The following is an 18120-nucleotide window of genomic DNA, read 5'->3' as shown; positions in this document are numbered from 1 at the left end:
CTCAGCCTTCAGGGGCTGTGCCGCCCGCTGGCCGGGACGCCGCCACACGCGGCCCCGGAGCTCCCCGCGGAGAGGGCGAGCGGTGGCAGCGGCAATGGTCCGGCCGTGACCGGGCCCGAGCGTCTTCGAGCTGTCCTGAGGGTCGCTGGAGTTTTTCTGTTTTCCATAGTAAACACTCTGGTTTGTGTTTTTTGAAATTCAAAGAGTCTGATTAATAAATTTCAGTAGCTGCAGCTGACTGAAATCACAGAAGTTGCAGCGAGCAGCTGCAGAGGTGCCTACCCAAGAGACTCTGAAATTTTCACGTCGAAAGTGTTTTGCCTTAGCCTGTTAAAAAAAAAAGAAAAAAAAACAGAAGCAGTTATACCTGTTTATTTTTCTGAAACGCTGACAGAAACAATCTATTTGTTGTAGAAATAAAAAAAAAAATAATAATTTAAAAAAGACCAACCAAATGATCTTGCACATATGATGTTAAGGAGTTTTCACTCCTTAATCTACTCCATGCTCCTCCGTAATGTTTTTATTTTTCAGTAGTTACTCTTTATTTGGGAAGGTGCTGTGATTAAAAAGAATGTTTGACTCATGTCCAGACACAAAAAAGTTAATAAAATTCCTCTCACAGCAGCAGAAAAATTCTTTTTTAACTTGTCTTGAACAATAAAAATACAAATGTCATATCCCGTACACGAACATCTAAATGCTGACTTTCTATTATTTAGATAGCAGGAACAGAGTGCATTAAATACGAGGCTTTTTATTATGGAGAGATTAAATGCAAATCAAGCATGAGCAGTTATTGTTCACAGAATTTTATGCATCAAGAAATGCAAGAATTAAAGCATAGCAGCAGCATTAACTTGCCTAAGCCACACTATACAGTAATGTGCATTCCAGTATATTACACAATCTTAAATTTTACAGTGTAAACACAATTATGTAGGGCTGTATTTATGTATACACGTAGAAGTGAAAAGGATACTTGCTCAAGAGAAATCTACAGTGAATAGTTTTAATAGTTCTTGTGTGTATTTCTTACGTGGATGGGACCAAATTAATGTTTCTGCTACAAGCAAAAGAGCTTTTTAGGTTTTCTGGCTCCTTTTTTGCCAGTATTGTACAGTTTTCAGTAAATCATGGCTGTCTGGTAAGCATAATGACAGTGCACTTCAAGAATTTAATTGTGCTGTAACATCACTATCCTATATCTCACAAATTATTATTTTCAGTACATGAACAGTATGTCAAATCTGCCAGTAAAAAATACAAAAATACCAATGCATTCCAGCTGTGGCCACCTCAGCAAGTATTTACAGTGTTTCAGTGCTGTGCAACTCAAATAAATGTATTTCATACATAGAAAGCTTGATTACAAATGTATCATAGTGTTTTGTTCATCTTTGCCTCCTTTGTTATTTCAAGATGTTTCATGGAACTTCCTTTACACCATGATGACCTGAACAGCAAGTGGATAAATGTGCTAATGTTTTGCTATCCCCATAAAAAGCATAAACAGAAATTTATCCTAAACAGGTAGAAGCTTTATTTGATTTAAAAGTTTATCAGAATTCAGGGGAAAGACAAACAGAAAAGGAGTAGTTTTACTGTTTGATAAACCTTTTATACATCTTTTGACATTGTAACTGAAATCAGGAGGTACTACCATATTTGCTTTTTTTACTTCTCTGTCTTTGGTTTTGGGGTTTTTTTTCTGTTTTCCTTAGTAATCCTTCTGGTTTGTGAAATTCAAAATATCTGATTAGTAAATTTCAGTAACTTGGTTTCTGGTTTTGCTATCTTATTAGTGTTATAAAAAAATGTCAAAAGTAAAGCTCACAACATGTCTGTAATTCATGATGTTTTAAAAAAATAGTGATATATTGAATTCTGATAGTATACTATAACAAATTCACTTTGATTATTCTGCTGAGGAAGTCAGTGGCGATACACTGAAAAAAAAGTGTACCATGGAGCCAAAGAATTAATTATCTGTCTTGTAAAGGCTTTTTCTCTTTGTATTTACAACAGTTGGAACAGTGGAATAAGTGTGACATTCTGCTTTTGGTCAGCTACCAAATGTCTGTTTGAATTCTCAGACTGATTAGGCAGAGACATGTTTACCAATACATTCTTCTGAGAGCATCTTTAGCCTAATTTGATTTACTGGTCTTTGTAAAAAATATCCTTAGCCTGCAAATTTTGTCTTCTACTTTTATTCAGTTTAAATAGTATCACCTGTGATTTTATGCCTGACTTTTTCCTAATATGTGGATTGGGAGGATGTATTTTTTCCTTTTTAGCTGGAGTGTTGAGGTTTATACACTGAGTCTACGCCACATTTTCATTACAAAGGAAGTAAAGTGTCGCAGACATTTTTCACAGAAATCCTTTCTTTCAGATTTCTGCGTCTTCTGGGAGGCAGAAGCCCCAGAAGAGAATGTAAACAATGATTATCAGCTGCTGTAAATGCAATAAAATGCACCTGTGATTGGTTCGTGTTTCATGTGTACCATTAAGAGCCAATCCCAGGGCAAGCCCTCTAGAACACAAAGACAGAGAATTCTCTTGTTTTTAGATTCTTTCTATTCTTAACTTAGCAAGCATCTGCAACTTCTCTCTATATTCTATTTAGTATAGTTATAATGTATTATATATCATATATCAATAAATCCAACCTTCTGATCAAGAAACAGGATTCTCATCCTTCTCTCTCACCCCAGCGACCTCCTCAAGTCGCTGTAATAGTAAAGAGAGTGTTTAAAATTACTTAGCTACTATTCAAAGAGTTACACAACTTTTCTACCTATGTAAAGAGCTGGTTAAAGTTGAATTATTTAGCTGCACTTACACACGGGTGTGGGTTGTGTCTGTGCTCAGGAATTATCCCAGCATTGATTAGTGCAGTAATGAGTTATTAGCTCATGTTATATTTGAAGATCAGTGGGGGCACGCCTGCTGCTGGCATTGCTTGACAGTGACTGTTGTCTAGACAGAGAGAAAAGCTTAGGACTGCTCCAGTTTCTGCTCTGTGTGGATTCTGAGCTCACCACCCCCATAGAATCAGAAGTGTCTGGTCGGCTGGAGTTTTTTCCATCAGCATTGTAAGGAATCTGGGCTTTGTTTGCACTGAAACTGCTTTGTCTTCTGTCACTGCTCTTTGGAAGAGAATTTGTTGGTGCTCCTGTGCTCTCAACCACTGCCTGTCGTCCACAACTGGTACCAGGAAAAGTTGTACCAGGCTGCACTGAAGTTTGAGATGGCATCTCAGCAAAGCTTCTCAAGTACATGTTTGCAGCAGTGTCTGCAATCTGAGTATCAACAAGAAAATGTTTCTTTTCAGTCTTTTCTTGTGCATTGTGTGTCTCAGTCCAAAGCTCACCAAGAAAGCCTTCGTTATTATTTGTGCTAGCATTTTGAGTCTGATTGTCCAAAGCATTTGTAGCTGGCCTCTTCTTTGGAGATTTCTTTTCCTGATTGCAGTGGGTGTAATTGCTGCTGCTTTCTGCACGGTTATTTGGCACAGACTGAAACACAGAAGGAGAATTTAAAACTGGGTAGAGCATAGTGTCAGTTTGCTTTTCCATCAGAAAGGTATAATTGCTAAGGGCACAAGGCAGTGTTTTCTGAGGGGTGGTGGATATTCCCAAAGAAGAGTGTGGTATCACAGAGTATTTCTTAGATTTGTTTATGTAGAAACTCTCAGAGTCATCTTTGGTTCTGTTCTGCTCACAGAGTCCCATTTTAATTTTTCGGAATCCTAAGTGGATAATTTCTAGGATATTTAAAAGCAATGATACAGTTGCTATTGATTGCATAAATAAAATAAACACTGTCTTTTCTGTTGGTCTAGATACAAAGCAGTCAACTGTGTTTGGACATGGGTCTCTCTGACATTTATAAAGGGGATCTAAGTGAAAACCATAAAGAAGATACTGCCCAATCATAAAGCCAACTTCCACTGCAGATCTTGTGAAAATATGTATCACATAAGTGCAGAGCAGAGAGCCTCTCAGGGGTGCTTTGTTCAGCTTCCTTTGATCCAGCTGCCGGAGCTCTCTCTCCAGTCTTTTACGATTTTCAGTCATTTCTAATTCAGTGCTTTCAAGTTCCACCCTTACCTGAGCTTTCTTCTTTTGCCTTTCTTTTTCCAGGGCTCTTAGTCTGTATAAGGCATGCCCCATATACACCAAGGAAGGGGAAGACACAAAAATAACTTGCAAGACCCAGTATCTTATGAGGGAGATGGGAAAGGCCTCATCATAGCACACATTTCTGCAACCAGGCTGCTCAGTGTTGCATATAAATTCTGATTGTTCATCATTCCAAACATCCTCAGTTGCCACTCCAAGGACAAGCATTCGAAATATGAAGAGGATTGTGAGCCAAATCTTTCCAATAATTGTGGAATGAATGTGGACCTCCTCTAAAATGCCTCCAAGGAAATTCCAGTCTCCCATGGTTATTCTGCCATATTAACACTAAAATGCATGAGAGAAACAAGTATCAAAGATTGTAAAAGTTGCATTCTTTCTTTAACATATTATGAAAAACACAACACTGGGAAAACTATCATATCTCACATTGTAACCATGACCAACTGCTCATTGATAATTGGGTATTATTTTCTTTCACCTATGAGAAGGAGAACTGCATCATCTGCCTGTGCCTGCTTTATTATTATTATTTATTATTAACATCCTGATAAGACATCACTACAAGATATTAAACACCCTCAGTCTGCATCAGATCAGTGGAAACCTGAGTGTCTGACTTGTAGCAGGATTTAAAGAGCATTTTGTGATGCATTTGAACATCATCCAGTAACAATGTGAGAGCAGTACATTTCTATTTAGGTCACTTATCAAGGTACAGGAATATTTGCTTGTCCTCATTTTTGGATGTTCCAAGCCCCATGTCACAGCTGTAATTACGGCAGTCCAATTACTGTTTCACAGAGAAAATTGGTTATATAAAGGAGCTCAAGAGGGAGTCAATCATCTCATGGAAATGTCAATATTAATTAAAATGACATGTTAAAGCATATCATTTTGTGCAGACATTTGCTTTTTGTTTATGGATGTCAACAATAAATAAATAGAATTGCTGTAATTGGTTCACTTCCTCTGATCAATGATACCTGCATTTGAAATAGTGAATAGAGTGCCTAAGTGGCAAGCATTACTATTTTTGGCCACAACTCTTTGAAAAATAAATTATTGACACAAAAATTCTTTACCAGCATCTTCCTAAATAGCTGTCATCTGAACACAGCTAAACTGGTAACATATGTGTGTAATTGTACATCTCACCTTTCTTTCATATGTTTGTTTCTCCATTAACAGGATACTACATTGTGGTCAAAATTTTAAATTCCTTTTCAATATTTATGTTATTCTATGCATATACAATTGTAACACAATTTTTTTATGAGTGGGGACAAGCAAAACACTTGTAGCTAAACACTTTTTCATTGTATGTACAGCACAATTCAATAGAATAGTATCTTACTTTGGTATTTTTAGGACAAAGGTGCTCTAGCATAGCATTTTCTCTTCAGATGGGGTTAATCTTCACCCTGTAAAACAGGAGTGCTAACAGGTCAACAGAAACTGGAATGTTATGGTTGCATATTGATGTCCATAGAGGAATATTTATTTTAAGCCTTCTAAACATGAACATACTTTTGCAAATCAGTATATGAATAGGCAATTTAAGCATTTTTTAAAGAGAAACAAATTAAAAATAAATGGTAAATTAAAAATAAAACATACCTTTCTTTACAAAAATATGTCAAACTAAACATCTGTGACGTCCAATATACAGCCCCTGCCATCTTCCATCTATGTGAGTGAATTGACACATTTAAGCAGTTTATTTTGCTACAGTAGCAAATAGAGTGTGAGCTTTGCACATGGAATTTTTATTTGCTGGGGCTGAAGGGAGGAGAAAATCGATCTCTTGTTCAATCTGCTACTGCTCCAAGCATAATTTAACTATGAACAGTAAAAGATTCTCATTTTTAAAAAGCTAGAAATAAAAATTATGCACCTTTAAGTTCTTTGAGATTATCTTCCCTTTTGCCTCAATAGCACCTTTTAAGTTTTAGGAACAGTCTCAGCCTCATATAAATAAAACAGAATAAAACAGAGCTTTCAGACTATGTTTCAGTTTATATATCTCACTAGCAGCAGCAATTCAGCTTGCCTGTGCAGAAGAAGGTAAATCTTCCCAAACACTCTCATTGTAAATTCCTGCAGTCTGTTCTCCTGCCACAGCTTAGCACCACAATCCTGATGTAAAAAAAATCAGTGGATGTACTTTTGGTTACTCCAAACTCACTCCCTGCTCACAGACAGCATCTGTATTCTGTATATGTATGTATCTATATTCTGTGATTCTGCACTTCTCTTCCATTCTCCTGAGACCACATTACTGGTCACGCTGATGAGTTTAAAAAACTCCTGAATTTGACAATGGTTTTTACTCTATTTTCCCCCTCCATATAATTGAGTATTTCTTTTTGGGAGCAAATCATTATAATTCCTGTCTTAAATGTCAGACATACCAAAGATGTCATTCTTCTTGAGAGTGATACTTACATCTAGCCTATAAAAACTGACTCAGTGACACAAGTTCCATTTTTAATTCAGACCTTAAGCTAAACATCTGCATTACCTCAGCAGGGAAAACAGGGAGAACAGGCTGAAATGTTTTCTGTTATAACAGAGTGCACAAACTTTCTGGTCTCAAAGAACATTTTGGGTACAGATGGTAAGCTGAGGAAACCTTTTCAAACACTCTAAACATTAAGAAATGTTGGGCAGAGGGAGGAGAAAGGGAAAAAGGAAATTTTACAAAAGGGAAAAAGGAAATAAATATGTCTATTTTGTGGACAAAAATGTTTTCTGGAGCCAGCATTAGCATTAGCAGGGCACAGCCTCATTAGGCATGCCTGGTATTAATTGCAAGTCCATTGCTAGGACCAATATGAGTTAAGATGCATATCTAGCACTGTAATGTTCTTTTAGGTGATGCTCATCAGCACTCTGCAAAAGTGTAGTTCTGATTCAAATGTCCTGTAAAATATGAACAAACTTCCCCTGCTGAGAACTCTAAAAAGCTAATCATTATCTTTTAATTTGGTGCTGAAGAGCAGTCAATAGGTCATGTCCAATTTCACACTTGACAGCTTGCCTGAAAGTACTCAGTCATTGTGGCAAGCCGGCAGTCTGCAGGCAGCCATCTCTGTGAAGTACTTAAAGCAGGATTCCAAACATGTGTCTTCTCTTGGGTACTTAAAGTAGTCTCTAAATATTTATCTGTTATTAATAAAACCCTCTAACTCTGCTGAAGTGGTCCACAGACACACACACACCCTGCCAGTTCATGCAGAGATGCTGAAGATTTGTTTGAAAACCTGAAGTGTTTGGTGAGACTGAGCTGCCATGGTTGGAGATTTACTTGCTCTGTAAAACCTAAATATTTTAAAAAACCATGTAACAATCCACAGTGTTCCAGGATGCATTATCTCTTAAAATGGTACTACAGTTAAATGACAACTTGACAACTCACAAGGGAAAATAAATTCAAGTGCCAACAATAATTTTATAGTGTTGATGCTGCTGTTTACCTTAGTTAGACAGCTTGCAACTCAAACTGTTTATAACAACATTCAGAATTTAGTAATTTAGTGTTGTATGGAGAGGCTATTAATTTTTCTTCCAGGTTTGAAGCTACCTCACTGGCTTTTTATTCACTGCAAAACATTCTCTACATTTTTATGACTATATTGATTTTTCTTAGCTTAGGGTCAAACGTCACAGTAATCCTCCAATCATGGAAATAGTCTCTGAAGATCAAGGCCTTTTTATTTCTATACATCAATAATGTGCACTTTATGTGCACAATTGATTTTATTTTCTACTGTAATCTGTCTGACCCACAATGGACAGCTAGATGAGGCACAAACGTCAGTGATGTGTCCTGCACGTTTTCAGGCTAACATGAACTCACTGCCATGGTTTTCTTTCAGTAGTGAAGGGGGACCACAAATTATAAACTGCAACAATGAGAAATTTGGACAACTGAACTACTCAGTGTTGTCTTTAGGATCACCAAATTCAGCAGTAGTGTTTGAAGGCAGACCAGAGATCACCACATGAAGACTGAAGCACATACTCTCCAAATCAGTGTATATTCTGTGCTGCCTTATAGGTTCACTTTTCATTGCTAAGATACACATGCAAATCAGTAGGTATGTTATAGATTCACTCTTTATTGCTAAGATACACATGCAAATCAGTAGGCGCACATTTATATTTTCACTTTCACAAGCAAAATTTCTGAAGGTGCCCTGGCCTATATCTGAAAGTGTAAGGGTTTTTTTCACAGTTTCTGTCTTTATCTTAGTTCACTGTTGATAGTTTTTAATTCATTCCTCTCTTAGTTCCTTAACTTTAAAAATTTGTAATTTCTGTATACTTTAATATAGCTAGCTGTCTATTTTCCTCTCTTAATCCATTGTCTGTAAAATTTTATTTATACATGTACACTGGTACTGTAGATTTCTGTGCCTGCTTTTAGTTCTCTCCTGACTTTGCATTTTCAAGTTTCCATGTGTACTTTATCAGGCTTCCTCTCTCTATTTTTTTTCTTCTTTCCTGCCTGTTCTGTATCCATCTGCTGGGCTCAGGGTCAGTGTCAGAGGAAGGGAGATGGGATTACCTGGGAGCTGCAGCATCAAGGTTGTACTCAGGAGGTACAAGGGAGCCAAGATTTAACACAGGCTGCAGGAAGGGATGGGCTGGGGCAGCAAATGTGCAGCCACTGAGGCTGGGGTACATAAACCACAGCCTCTGGTCAGGGTGCTTTGCTGTTCCTCCTGCTGTTTCAGCTCTTTGGGCAGCAGTGTTGTGGCATTTAGAGAATGGAGCTGTCTGAGTAAGGCTTCAGGACCAGTGAAGCTTCAGCAGGCTGTGCAGTAGAAAGTACACTTGTGACACCCAGCCCCGAGTCAGGATCCTGGAGGGAACCCCCATAATGTGTGACATCCCCCAGAATAAATCCACCAGCCTTGGTGGCCTCAGGGGTCTTCATGGTCTCAGTGGGTCTCATGGTTTCCTTCCCATGTGTCAGAGACTCCCATCAAAATCGAGCTGAGCCCCCCCATCCTAAATGCCACCCCCAAATGGGCCAGAAACCTCCCTCAAATGGGGCAGAGATGTCCTCAAATGGTTAAGAAACACCCCACATCCCCCAAGTGGGGGGTATGGAGGGGAGATGTGACTCCTGCAAATTGTGGGTGAGGGGACAGCCCTGTCTCACCCCAATAAAGGCACCAGCCCTGGTGTCTCCACAGTCTTCATGGTCTTCGTGGGTCTTGTGATCTTCTGGGGTTGGGGAGACAGAGCCCCCTCCCAGAATGGTGAAGAAAGTACCCCAAACCCACACAAAATGATGGGGGCTCAGAGGGACCCTGGATTGTCGCCCCAAATCGGTGCTGATGGAACAACCCAGGACCTGTGACCCCTCCCGACACCCCCCAGAGGACCCCGGCCCCGGGTGACCCCGCCACCTCCACCCGTCCTCTGGGTGCCCTGGGCCCCTCCGAAGCTCCGCCCCCCCGCCTTGTCACCCGTCGCAACAGTGACAGCGTTGGCGTTTTGGTGGCGTTTCCCTCCGGGGCGGGGTTTCCTCGCCCAGGTCCCCCCAAAACGGTCCCCGCGCCCGCCCCGGCCTCATTTGCCCCCGGATCCCGCGGGGATGCGGCCCCAGAGAGGTGAGGGGGGAAAAGGGGGATGAGGGGGTATGGGGGCGGGGGGGTGTCGCGGGCTCTTTCAGACCCGCTTTGAGAGGACGCTGACCTTTTAAGAGTTCTGGGACAAGGTGCAGGCCCTGTAAAACACCTGGAAGAGAGCCTTTTAAGCAGCTCTTTTAGGGGACACTGGCCCTTTAAGAGCTGCTTTTGGGCCATACTGGCCCTTTAAGAGCTGCGTGTAGGAGACACTGGCCCTTTAAGCCTCGCTATTAGGGGACACTGGCCCTTTAAGAGAGCCAAGAAGGGTCTGCTGACCCTTTAGGAGCCCTGGGGGGCAGGAGGGGGGACACCGGCCTCGACGGAGCGGGGGGGGCTCCCGGGGCCTCCCCGCCGGATTCTCCCCGCGGGGGAGGAGGGGGTTCCCCGGGGAGGAGCGCGGGGACGGCGGGGGCGGGCGGTGACGCATGGGAATCCCCGTGACGTCACGGCAGGGGGATTCCTGCCTCGCTGGGGGAGTGCCCCGGGCTTTGGGGGTCTCGGTTATGACCCAGAGGTTTGAGAGGTCTCGGGAGTTCAGGGCGCACCCCCGAACAGGGTCTGGATGACACACGGGGAAACGGTAACCCCTGAGGCCAGCAGGATGGCAGTGTTAAAGAGTGGGACTGCTATAGGATTTAGGGGTTTAATTCCGACACGTGGTTATCGCCCTCCTAGTTCAGGTGTAGGGGGGACGCCGGGGCGTTTGGTGGGGTTTTAGGAGTTTTTAGGGTTCCCCGGCGTCCCGGGGACCCCCGAACCCTCCCTTGCACACCCCCAGGTCCCCCCCGCGCCGCTCCGCCCCAGACGGTGAAGCAGCTGCTGAAGGAGCTACGGCAGCAGAAGAGCAGGGAAGGGGCGAGATCCCCGGTGGGTGACCCCCCATCCCAGTGACACCTCCCCTGGGGACACCCCCACTCTCCTCGCTGACCCCCTCGCTCTCCCCCCAGGTTCTGGCTGTGCCCTCCCCGCGCCCCTCGGATGGTGAGTGACCCCCGATCCCCCAGATCCCCCCACACCCCCTGTGCCCCACACTTCCTCTCCATGCCCTCCCCATCCCTACGTCCCCCCTTCGCCTCCCATTCCCTCCCCATGTCCCCCCATCACCGGGTGTCCCCTCAGGCGCTCCCTGGCCCGTTGTCCCCGCGGTGACTCCCGGCCTCTGTGAGGTCCCACACGTGTCCCATGGCAGCCCGGGGGGGGCCCATGGGGGAAGGGTCTCCGGTCCGAGGGGGTTCCAGGTGAGCTGGTTCGAGGGGACGGGGGAGAAATGGGGCGGGAACTGGGAGGTTAAAGGGGGGGCAGTGTGGTAAATGGGGGTCAATGGGGAAAATGAGAAGGCAGTGGGGGAAGAATGGGGGGGAATGGGAGGGAAATGGGGGCAGAAGGGGGGCAGACAACTGGGAGGGGAATGGTGGGGCAATGTGGAGTTACATGAGGGTAATGGGGTGGTTAAGGGAGACAATGGGAGGGAATGAAGGAAGCAGTTGGGGACAATGGGGGGAGATGATGTAGGTGGGGGCAATGGGGTGGCAGCCTGGGGGACAAGGGGAGGAAAATGGGGGGGTACCTGGGACCAAACCCCACTCCATCTTGACTGCTGCCCCCCCCCAAAGGCTGCTGCCATCCCCGGCCCTGCCTGGCCCCATCCCGCAGTGCCGTGGGGACAATTTGGGGCCTCCCTGCTGGGAAGGGAGATCCAAGAGCCGTACCCTGAACCCCAGGACCTGGCAGCCGCCCGCGCTGTGCTGGGGGGCCGAGACCCCCGGGAGCTGCTGCTGCAGGACGAGGAGGGGGACACGTGAGTGGGGAGGGCATGGGAGGGCACTGGGGGGTATAAGGGGGGGTACAGGGGTTATAAGGGGGTACAGGGGTCAAGGCGTCCATGATGGGTCAATGGGCTAAATTGCAGCAAATGGGAGGCATTGATGGGGGACAATTTAGGGGGTCACTGGTGTGAAGGACAGTCAGTGGGGCCCATGGGAGGGCAGTGGGGTGAGTGGGGTCAGTGTGGTGCTCAGTGGGGGGCAGTGGGATGAAGTGGGGTCTGTGGGTGAGATCAGTGTGGAGTCAGCGGGAAGGCAATGGGGGAATCCATGGGACAAGGCAGTGCTGGGAAGCCCCCGGGGCAGCTGTGAGGCACTGGGAGGAGCTATGGGGTGCCAAGTGCTTTTGTGGGCTCTGTGTTCTGGGTGGAACGTGGGGGGTGGGTAGGGGGTTAAGGGGGTCCCCTCTAACCCCCCTCCACCCCCAGGCTGCTGCACGTGCTCTGTGCCGGAGGGCAGCGGGCGCTCGCCCGGGCTGCGGCCGAGGCTCTGCGGGACCTGGGGGGACTCGAGGTGCGGGAGCACCTGGGCAAGGTGAGGGGGGACACACCTGGGGGGCCTGGGGGGCATCTGGGGGAGATCAAGGTGCAGGAGCACCTAGGCAAGTTTGGGGTGGGAAGCTAGAAGTGCAAGAGAAAGATGAGGGCATTGCTGGTAAAGAAGGGGTAATAAGTGGGTCGTACTGGGGCAATAAGGGGGTGATGGAGGTAAAAATATGGGGATGGGGTAGTTAATTCTGGGATAATTAATCACAGGGGTCCGTTGCAGTCTAATAATAGAGGGAGTGCTGAGAATAAAGGGGCAATTAATACTGATTAGTGATGGTGTGATTAGAGTCCAATAAAGGGCAATGAAGGGGCAATCAGTAACAAATAATTAATGAGGGGATGATAAAGGAATGATAAGGGGGGGCAGAGCAATGACAGAATACCAGGGTGATAATTTGAAGGTCTGGGAGTGCTTGATGCGCCCAACCACCCCTGACTCCCCCAGATCTCACTGACCTTCCTTTTTTTCCCTGCAAGAGCCCCCAGACTCCCTTTACCCCTCAGACATTTAACTCCCCCCAGGAGTCACTCAAGCCCCCCTGACCCCTGTTCATTCTGTCCCTGACCCCATTTGATGTCCCCAGACTCCCCTGCTGGTGGCAGCAGCAGCTGCAGCCCCGGAGATCGTGCGGGACCTGCTTGTCCTGGGGGCCAACCCTGATGCCGCCGACCACGGGGGCCGCACGGCGCTGCACCTGGCTGCAGCCTATGGGCACCCCGAAATCCTCCAGGTGACACCCCAACCCCCATGGGGACCACAAAAACCTCCCATAGTGGGTCCAGAAGGGACACTGCTGTCCTGGGAGACCAGAGAACGGGCCTAGTGGGGTTCCTGGTATCCAGGGGGACCCCAAATCTTCCCCCTTGCCTTCCCAGGCCATGATGTCCTCGGGGGTTCCTGTCAACGTGGAGGCCAGAAATTTTGAGGGTCAGCAAATCTGAGGGGGGGCAAGGGTGGTGGAAGGGCTTGGGGTGGGCCCCTGGTTTTGGGGTGGGGGTGATTCTTGGGGAGTCCTTGTTTGGGTGGGACTGGGGAGGGTTCAGTTGGTGGGTTCCCAATGGTGGGGGGGGGACTCAGGGGTCCCTGATTTGGGGTGTCTGTCAAGTCCCTATTTCAGGGTGTTTTGGGAGAGTCCCACTTGAGGGTACTCAATACAGAAGGGGCTTGGGGGTCCCTGGTTTGAAGGGGATGCTGGGGATGCCCATTTTTTGGTAGTTCTCAGTGGGATGCATCCCTGTTTTGGGGGGATGTGGGATCTCCAGTCTGGGCGTCCTGGATGATGGTGGGAGCGTCCCAGGGGGTGTGTCTGTACTTTGAGGGGGTCCCTAGGGGGGTTCCCAATTCCAGGGGGGTCCTGTTTGGGGGAGGGGCCGTTCCTGACCCCTCTCGGTTCCCCCCCAGGCCAGACCCCTCTGCACTGCGCTGTCCTGGCCCACAACGCCTCGCTGCAGGGAGGGCACAGCCCCGTGGGGGGCTCTGCAGGGGGGTCCCCCACTCCCCAGGACCGATTCCGCTGTGTGGAGCTGCTCCTGCTGATGGGGGCAGACAGCAGCAGCCAGGTACAGACCCCCCCAAAAAGACCCCCAGGTACCCCACAACTCTCCAGGTGTCCCTCAGATCCCCTGGGTTCCCCATAGACCTCTCAAAGATGGCTGTGTCCCACCTCAAGGTCCCTGTGTATTGGGAGCCTTTGGGATCCTTTGGGGTACCTTGGGAGGGTTGGGGAGGGGTGTGAGACCCCCACAACACCTGTGTGCCCCCCAAAGACCCCTGTGTGCCCCCAAAAACCCCTGTGTGCCCCCCAAAGACCCCTGTATCTCCCTTCAAAGCCCCCATGGGCTGGATAAACCTGTTCTCCCAGGCACTGGGATTTCTTGGGGAGGTTGAGGAGGTTGTAGGGGGGTGATACCTCCTGTGGGGCCCTCCCCGACCCCCGTTTTGCCCCCAGGACACCAAAAGCAGCCTGACAGCTCTGCACCTGGCTGTGAGGGGAGGCAACCTTGCCCTGGCCCACCTGTTGCTGCGCCAGCCTGGCATGGCACCCCGCCTGGTCAACATGAAGGTGTGAGGGACTTGGGGGGCTCTGGGTTCTCTCTGTGGGGCACTTGGGGCTGGGGGACCTCTGTGGGTCTCTTGGGGCTGATTGGAGGGGTCTGTGGAGCTCTTTGGGGTTCCTGTAGTGCCTTGCGGGGTGTGAAGGGGCTCTGGGAGGCTCAGAGGAATCAAAAGGGAACGGGGGGCTTTGGGGTGTCTGGAGGTATCAGAATCAAATCTCAAGGGTCTCTGAGGGGGCTGGAGGGTGACTGGGTACCCTGAGCCCCCTCCCATCCCTCAGGCCCACGGGAACACCCCCCTGCACATGGCAGCAGCACTGCCTGGCACCCCCAGCCAGGAGCCCCTCGTGAGGCTGCTCCTGGCCTGGGGCGCCGACCCCAGCGCCCGCAACCTGGAGCACGAGCTGCCCCAGAGCCTGCTGCCCTCGGGGGCCCCCGGAGAGCAGGTGAGACCCCCAGGTCCCCCTCAGAGCCAGCACCGTCCCCTGAACCCCACCAGCACCCCAGATCCCCCTCAGAGCCAGCACTGTCCCCTGCACCCCAACATCACCCTCACAGCCAGCACCATCCCCTGCACCCCACCAGCACCCCAGATCTGACCCCAGATCACCTTCACACCCAAGACCCCACTGCACCCTAAAACTTCCTGCTGATGGGGTGAAATGCCTAGAATTGCTCCTGGAACCCCAAAATCCCCAAATCTATTTTGCCTCAGATCCCTGCTGCTATGCCCCAAATCCCGCTGCTTTACCCCCAAATCCCGCTGCTTTACCCCCTCATTTTCACCACCCCCCCATCCCAGGATCTCTGGGTGACATCCCCAAATTCTGGGGTAGAACCCCGTGTTTTGGGGACCCTCCCTGAACTTCCCTCTCCCACAGCTCCGCCTCCTCCTGAGGAGCCGCCGGGGGTCCCATCGCCCCCCGCCCACCGCCGAGTGACGTCAGAGGGGCGGGGTCTCCCCGGTATCAGATGGGGGGACACCCCCATATTGGGGGATTGAACTTTTCCTGATTTCAATGAAATTGCCCCCAAATTTCTGTGAAATGAGTCTGAACCACATTGGTTTGGTGGGGGGAGGAGCCCCTTGCCCTCCCCCCCAGCCTCATTAATGGGGGCTGCTAATGAGGGGCGTCTCCTCTAAATTGGGGAATTTGGGTGGAACATGCCAAATTGGAGAGGAAACCCAAAAACTGAGAGAATTCTGGAATTAAATAAAAACTTCCTTAAAATCTGAGTCTGTTTTTTCCCAGTACCCTCAGTCCCTCCCAGCGCATCCCAGTGACCACAGAAAAAGGAGGGGGTTTTGAAACAAAGGGCTTCAAATTGAGAAAAACTCCTTTTTTCTTATTTTAAGGATTAAGTCATCAAAACTACCTCTTTGATACTATTTAAAGGCCTTAAATTAAGGGGGTAAATGGTGGGAAGCATGAGGCGAAAAGAGCAGAAAACATAAGGGAGAACGGGTGGGAAATGCAAGGAAAAGGGGGTGATAACCATCAGGGTGGGAAATACAAGGGGAAGGAGGGTGATAACCATGAGGGTGGGAAATGCAAGGAAAAGGGGGTGATAACCATGAGCCACTTGGGGTGACTCCCAGAGGTGCCCCCAAATGCTGAGGTTTTTCCCTCCCCAGGCCTAGGGGTGCTCTGAGGAACTGGTGAGGGGAGCATCCCCCAGAACCATCAAACACCTACCGAGTCCCCCCAGAGCCAGACCATCCCAGACCCCCCAATCCACCTTCAAACCCTCCCAACATCACCCCAAACCATTTTAGCCAGCTACAGCTCCTCTTTAGCACTCTCAAACCTCACCCAGCACCACTGAAAAGCCAATTGAGCTTACTAACACTCTATATGGAGTCCAGTGTTATACACTGATGTGTTGTCTTGATTTTTTAAGATTTTTTTTTGATGTTTACATTCTTATAACGAAATTTTTCACACACTTCATGTAAATAGCTTATTGTTTTGCATTCTTATATAGAAAAAGAAAAAGTTGATAAACTGTTGGTTTGTCCAGTGTCATTGGAAAGGCAGCACTGTCACCCTCCAATCCACTGTCACTTTTGGAAATGTATACATGTTGGAGTCAAATATTAAATATTCTCTTTTACCCTTGTAAAGAACTGCGTGTCCGCGCCGCGTTATTTCGTGTCCCATAGTAACACTGATGCAGTTCAGGACCTGAAAAATATAAAAAGATAAAAACTTGAACCAAAAGCCGTCACCCCACGGGCCGGTGCCCTCTCTCCCGAGGGCACAGCGCCCCCTCGCGGCCGTTCCCCGCTCACAGCTCCAGCAGGGGGCGCTGCGTGCCCGCCCCAGGGCCCCAGTGCGGGACCCTCCGGTAACGGCGCCCGAACGGAGCCCACGGGGGAAACGCGGGGCTGGGCAGGCAGGCAATGCCTGGAAGGGACATGGGGACGGCTGATTCGGAACCCAGGACATTCCTCTGGCTGCCCTGGAGGAGTTGAGACCCTGCCCGGGGGGCTCAGAGACCTTCACACAGAGCACAAGACACACCTGTGCCTTTAATTTAGCCCTTGAAAAAAACAGTTACTAACCTTTATATGAAGAATTAAAAGTCAAGACAGTCTAAGCAAAATAATAATTCGTTTGTCACAGGATGAAAAATAGATTTTTGGGGTTTTAGAATGGGGGTTCGGGGTCTCCCGATTCCTCCTCAAGAGGGAGGAATCTGGGCATACCCTGTCCTCCTTCTTTCTTCTTCCTAGCCTCCATGTTCTAAGTGATGCTGGCACTTGTGGATTGGTTTAGTGAGTAGAAACTCACTGTCTAACATAGGTGATAGGTATTGGGGAGTTATTGTAAATAATGTACACATAGTCTTTAATATAAAAAGACAACACTGCCTCTGAGGCCGTCAGGGTGCCTCAACCCGACCTGCCAGACAGACCTCGGCACGTCGGAGAAACAATGTTATAGATAAGAAATAATAAATAACCTTGAAAATGAGAACAGAAGAATCCTGACTCCTTATTCGACTCTGGGCTGGGAAAAAGAGTACGTATCTCAGAGTCACTCTGACAAGCAGAGATTCTGAGAGCCTAGAACTTCATTGACTTGTCAAGCCGTGCCTACACCTTCTTTCCATTTCTTGCCAAATACTTCCTTGCCATTCCTTGCCTATCCCTCCCTTGAATTGTCTTGACTTTGTTTATCCCTCTCTTGCCTTCCCTTCCCTTCCTGTAGTGGAATGCCCCTGGCTGGATGCCAGGCTCCCACCAAAGCCTGTCAGTCCACTCAGGAACGTGATGTGGGGAGAAAATATGTATTTCATTCATCGAGATAAGAACATTAATTAAGATAAAGAGAGAGATCTGCTCCGATCCATGGGCCCAGCATCTCATGTCACCAGACACATTGCAAATTCTTGGTAAAAGCTATTTACCATCCTCCCTGTCCCCGTGTCTGGGCAGCAGCCTCTTCAGGGCTATCCTAGAGACACGAACGTTCTGCTATCAACACCGTGCTGTTAACGGGAGATTAGAGTAACGGCAATCTGAGTTAAAAAGCCGGCTCTGGCCGGTGTCTGTCATCACATTTCAAGTCTCCTAGCCCTGCAGTCAATCATCTTTATGGCAGAGGAGCCATCGCTCCCGGCAGCGCCGCCGCCCCGCTCACGGAGCCCTCACGGAGCCCTCGCGGAGCCCTCACGGCGCGGGGGGCGGGGCCAGGGCGCTGTGGCCCCGCCCCCTCCGCTCTGAGGGCCGCGCGCGCCGCCGCGTCACGGGCGCGCTCCCGCTCCCCGCCCCGCCCCTCGCGCGGGCCCGGCCACTCGTCACGTGCGCGCGTCACGTGGCGCCGTCCCTGGCCGATGAGGTCAGCGGCGGGGTCACGTGAGCGGTGCCTACGCGCAGTGGGGCCGGGTGCAG

The 18120-nt window shown here is 48.2% G+C and overlaps 2 protein-coding genes across 2 annotated transcripts; one reads left to right on the top strand and one right to left on the bottom strand.

Moving 5' to 3' along the window:
- Positions 1-2924: 2924 nt before the first annotated feature.
- GJA9 (gap junction protein alpha 9) lies at positions 2925-4457 on the bottom strand. The gene has a single exon (XM_054292585.1). The coding sequence runs from the start codon at positions 4455-4457 to the stop codon at positions 2925-2927; it is 1533 nt and encodes a 510-aa protein (XP_054148560.1).
- A 4582-nt stretch (positions 4458-9039) lies between these two features.
- NFKBID (NFKB inhibitor delta) lies at positions 9040-15265 on the top strand. The gene is made up of 13 exons (XM_054292476.1): positions 9040-9103; positions 9517-9778; positions 10477-10663; positions 10744-10777; positions 10916-11034; positions 11410-11594; positions 12048-12153; positions 12752-12898; positions 13044-13095; positions 13570-13727; positions 14117-14230; positions 14504-14668; positions 15104-15265. Exons 1-13 carry the CDS (start codon positions 9040-9042, stop codon positions 15161-15163), a joined length of 1653 nt encoding a protein of 550 aa, XP_054148451.1. The 3' UTR covers positions 15164-15265.
- Positions 15266-18120: the final 2855 nt, after the last annotated feature.

The sequence above is a fragment of the Melozone crissalis genome, unplaced genomic scaffold (assembly GCF_028551555.1).
Source record: "Melozone crissalis strain CALT ecotype California unplaced genomic scaffold, PUWL_Pcris_2 ptg000111l_1, whole genome shotgun sequence".
NCBI lineage: Eukaryota > Metazoa > Chordata > Aves > Passeriformes > Passerellidae > Melozone > Melozone crissalis.
This window is presented reverse-complemented; position numbering and strand designations above follow the sequence as displayed.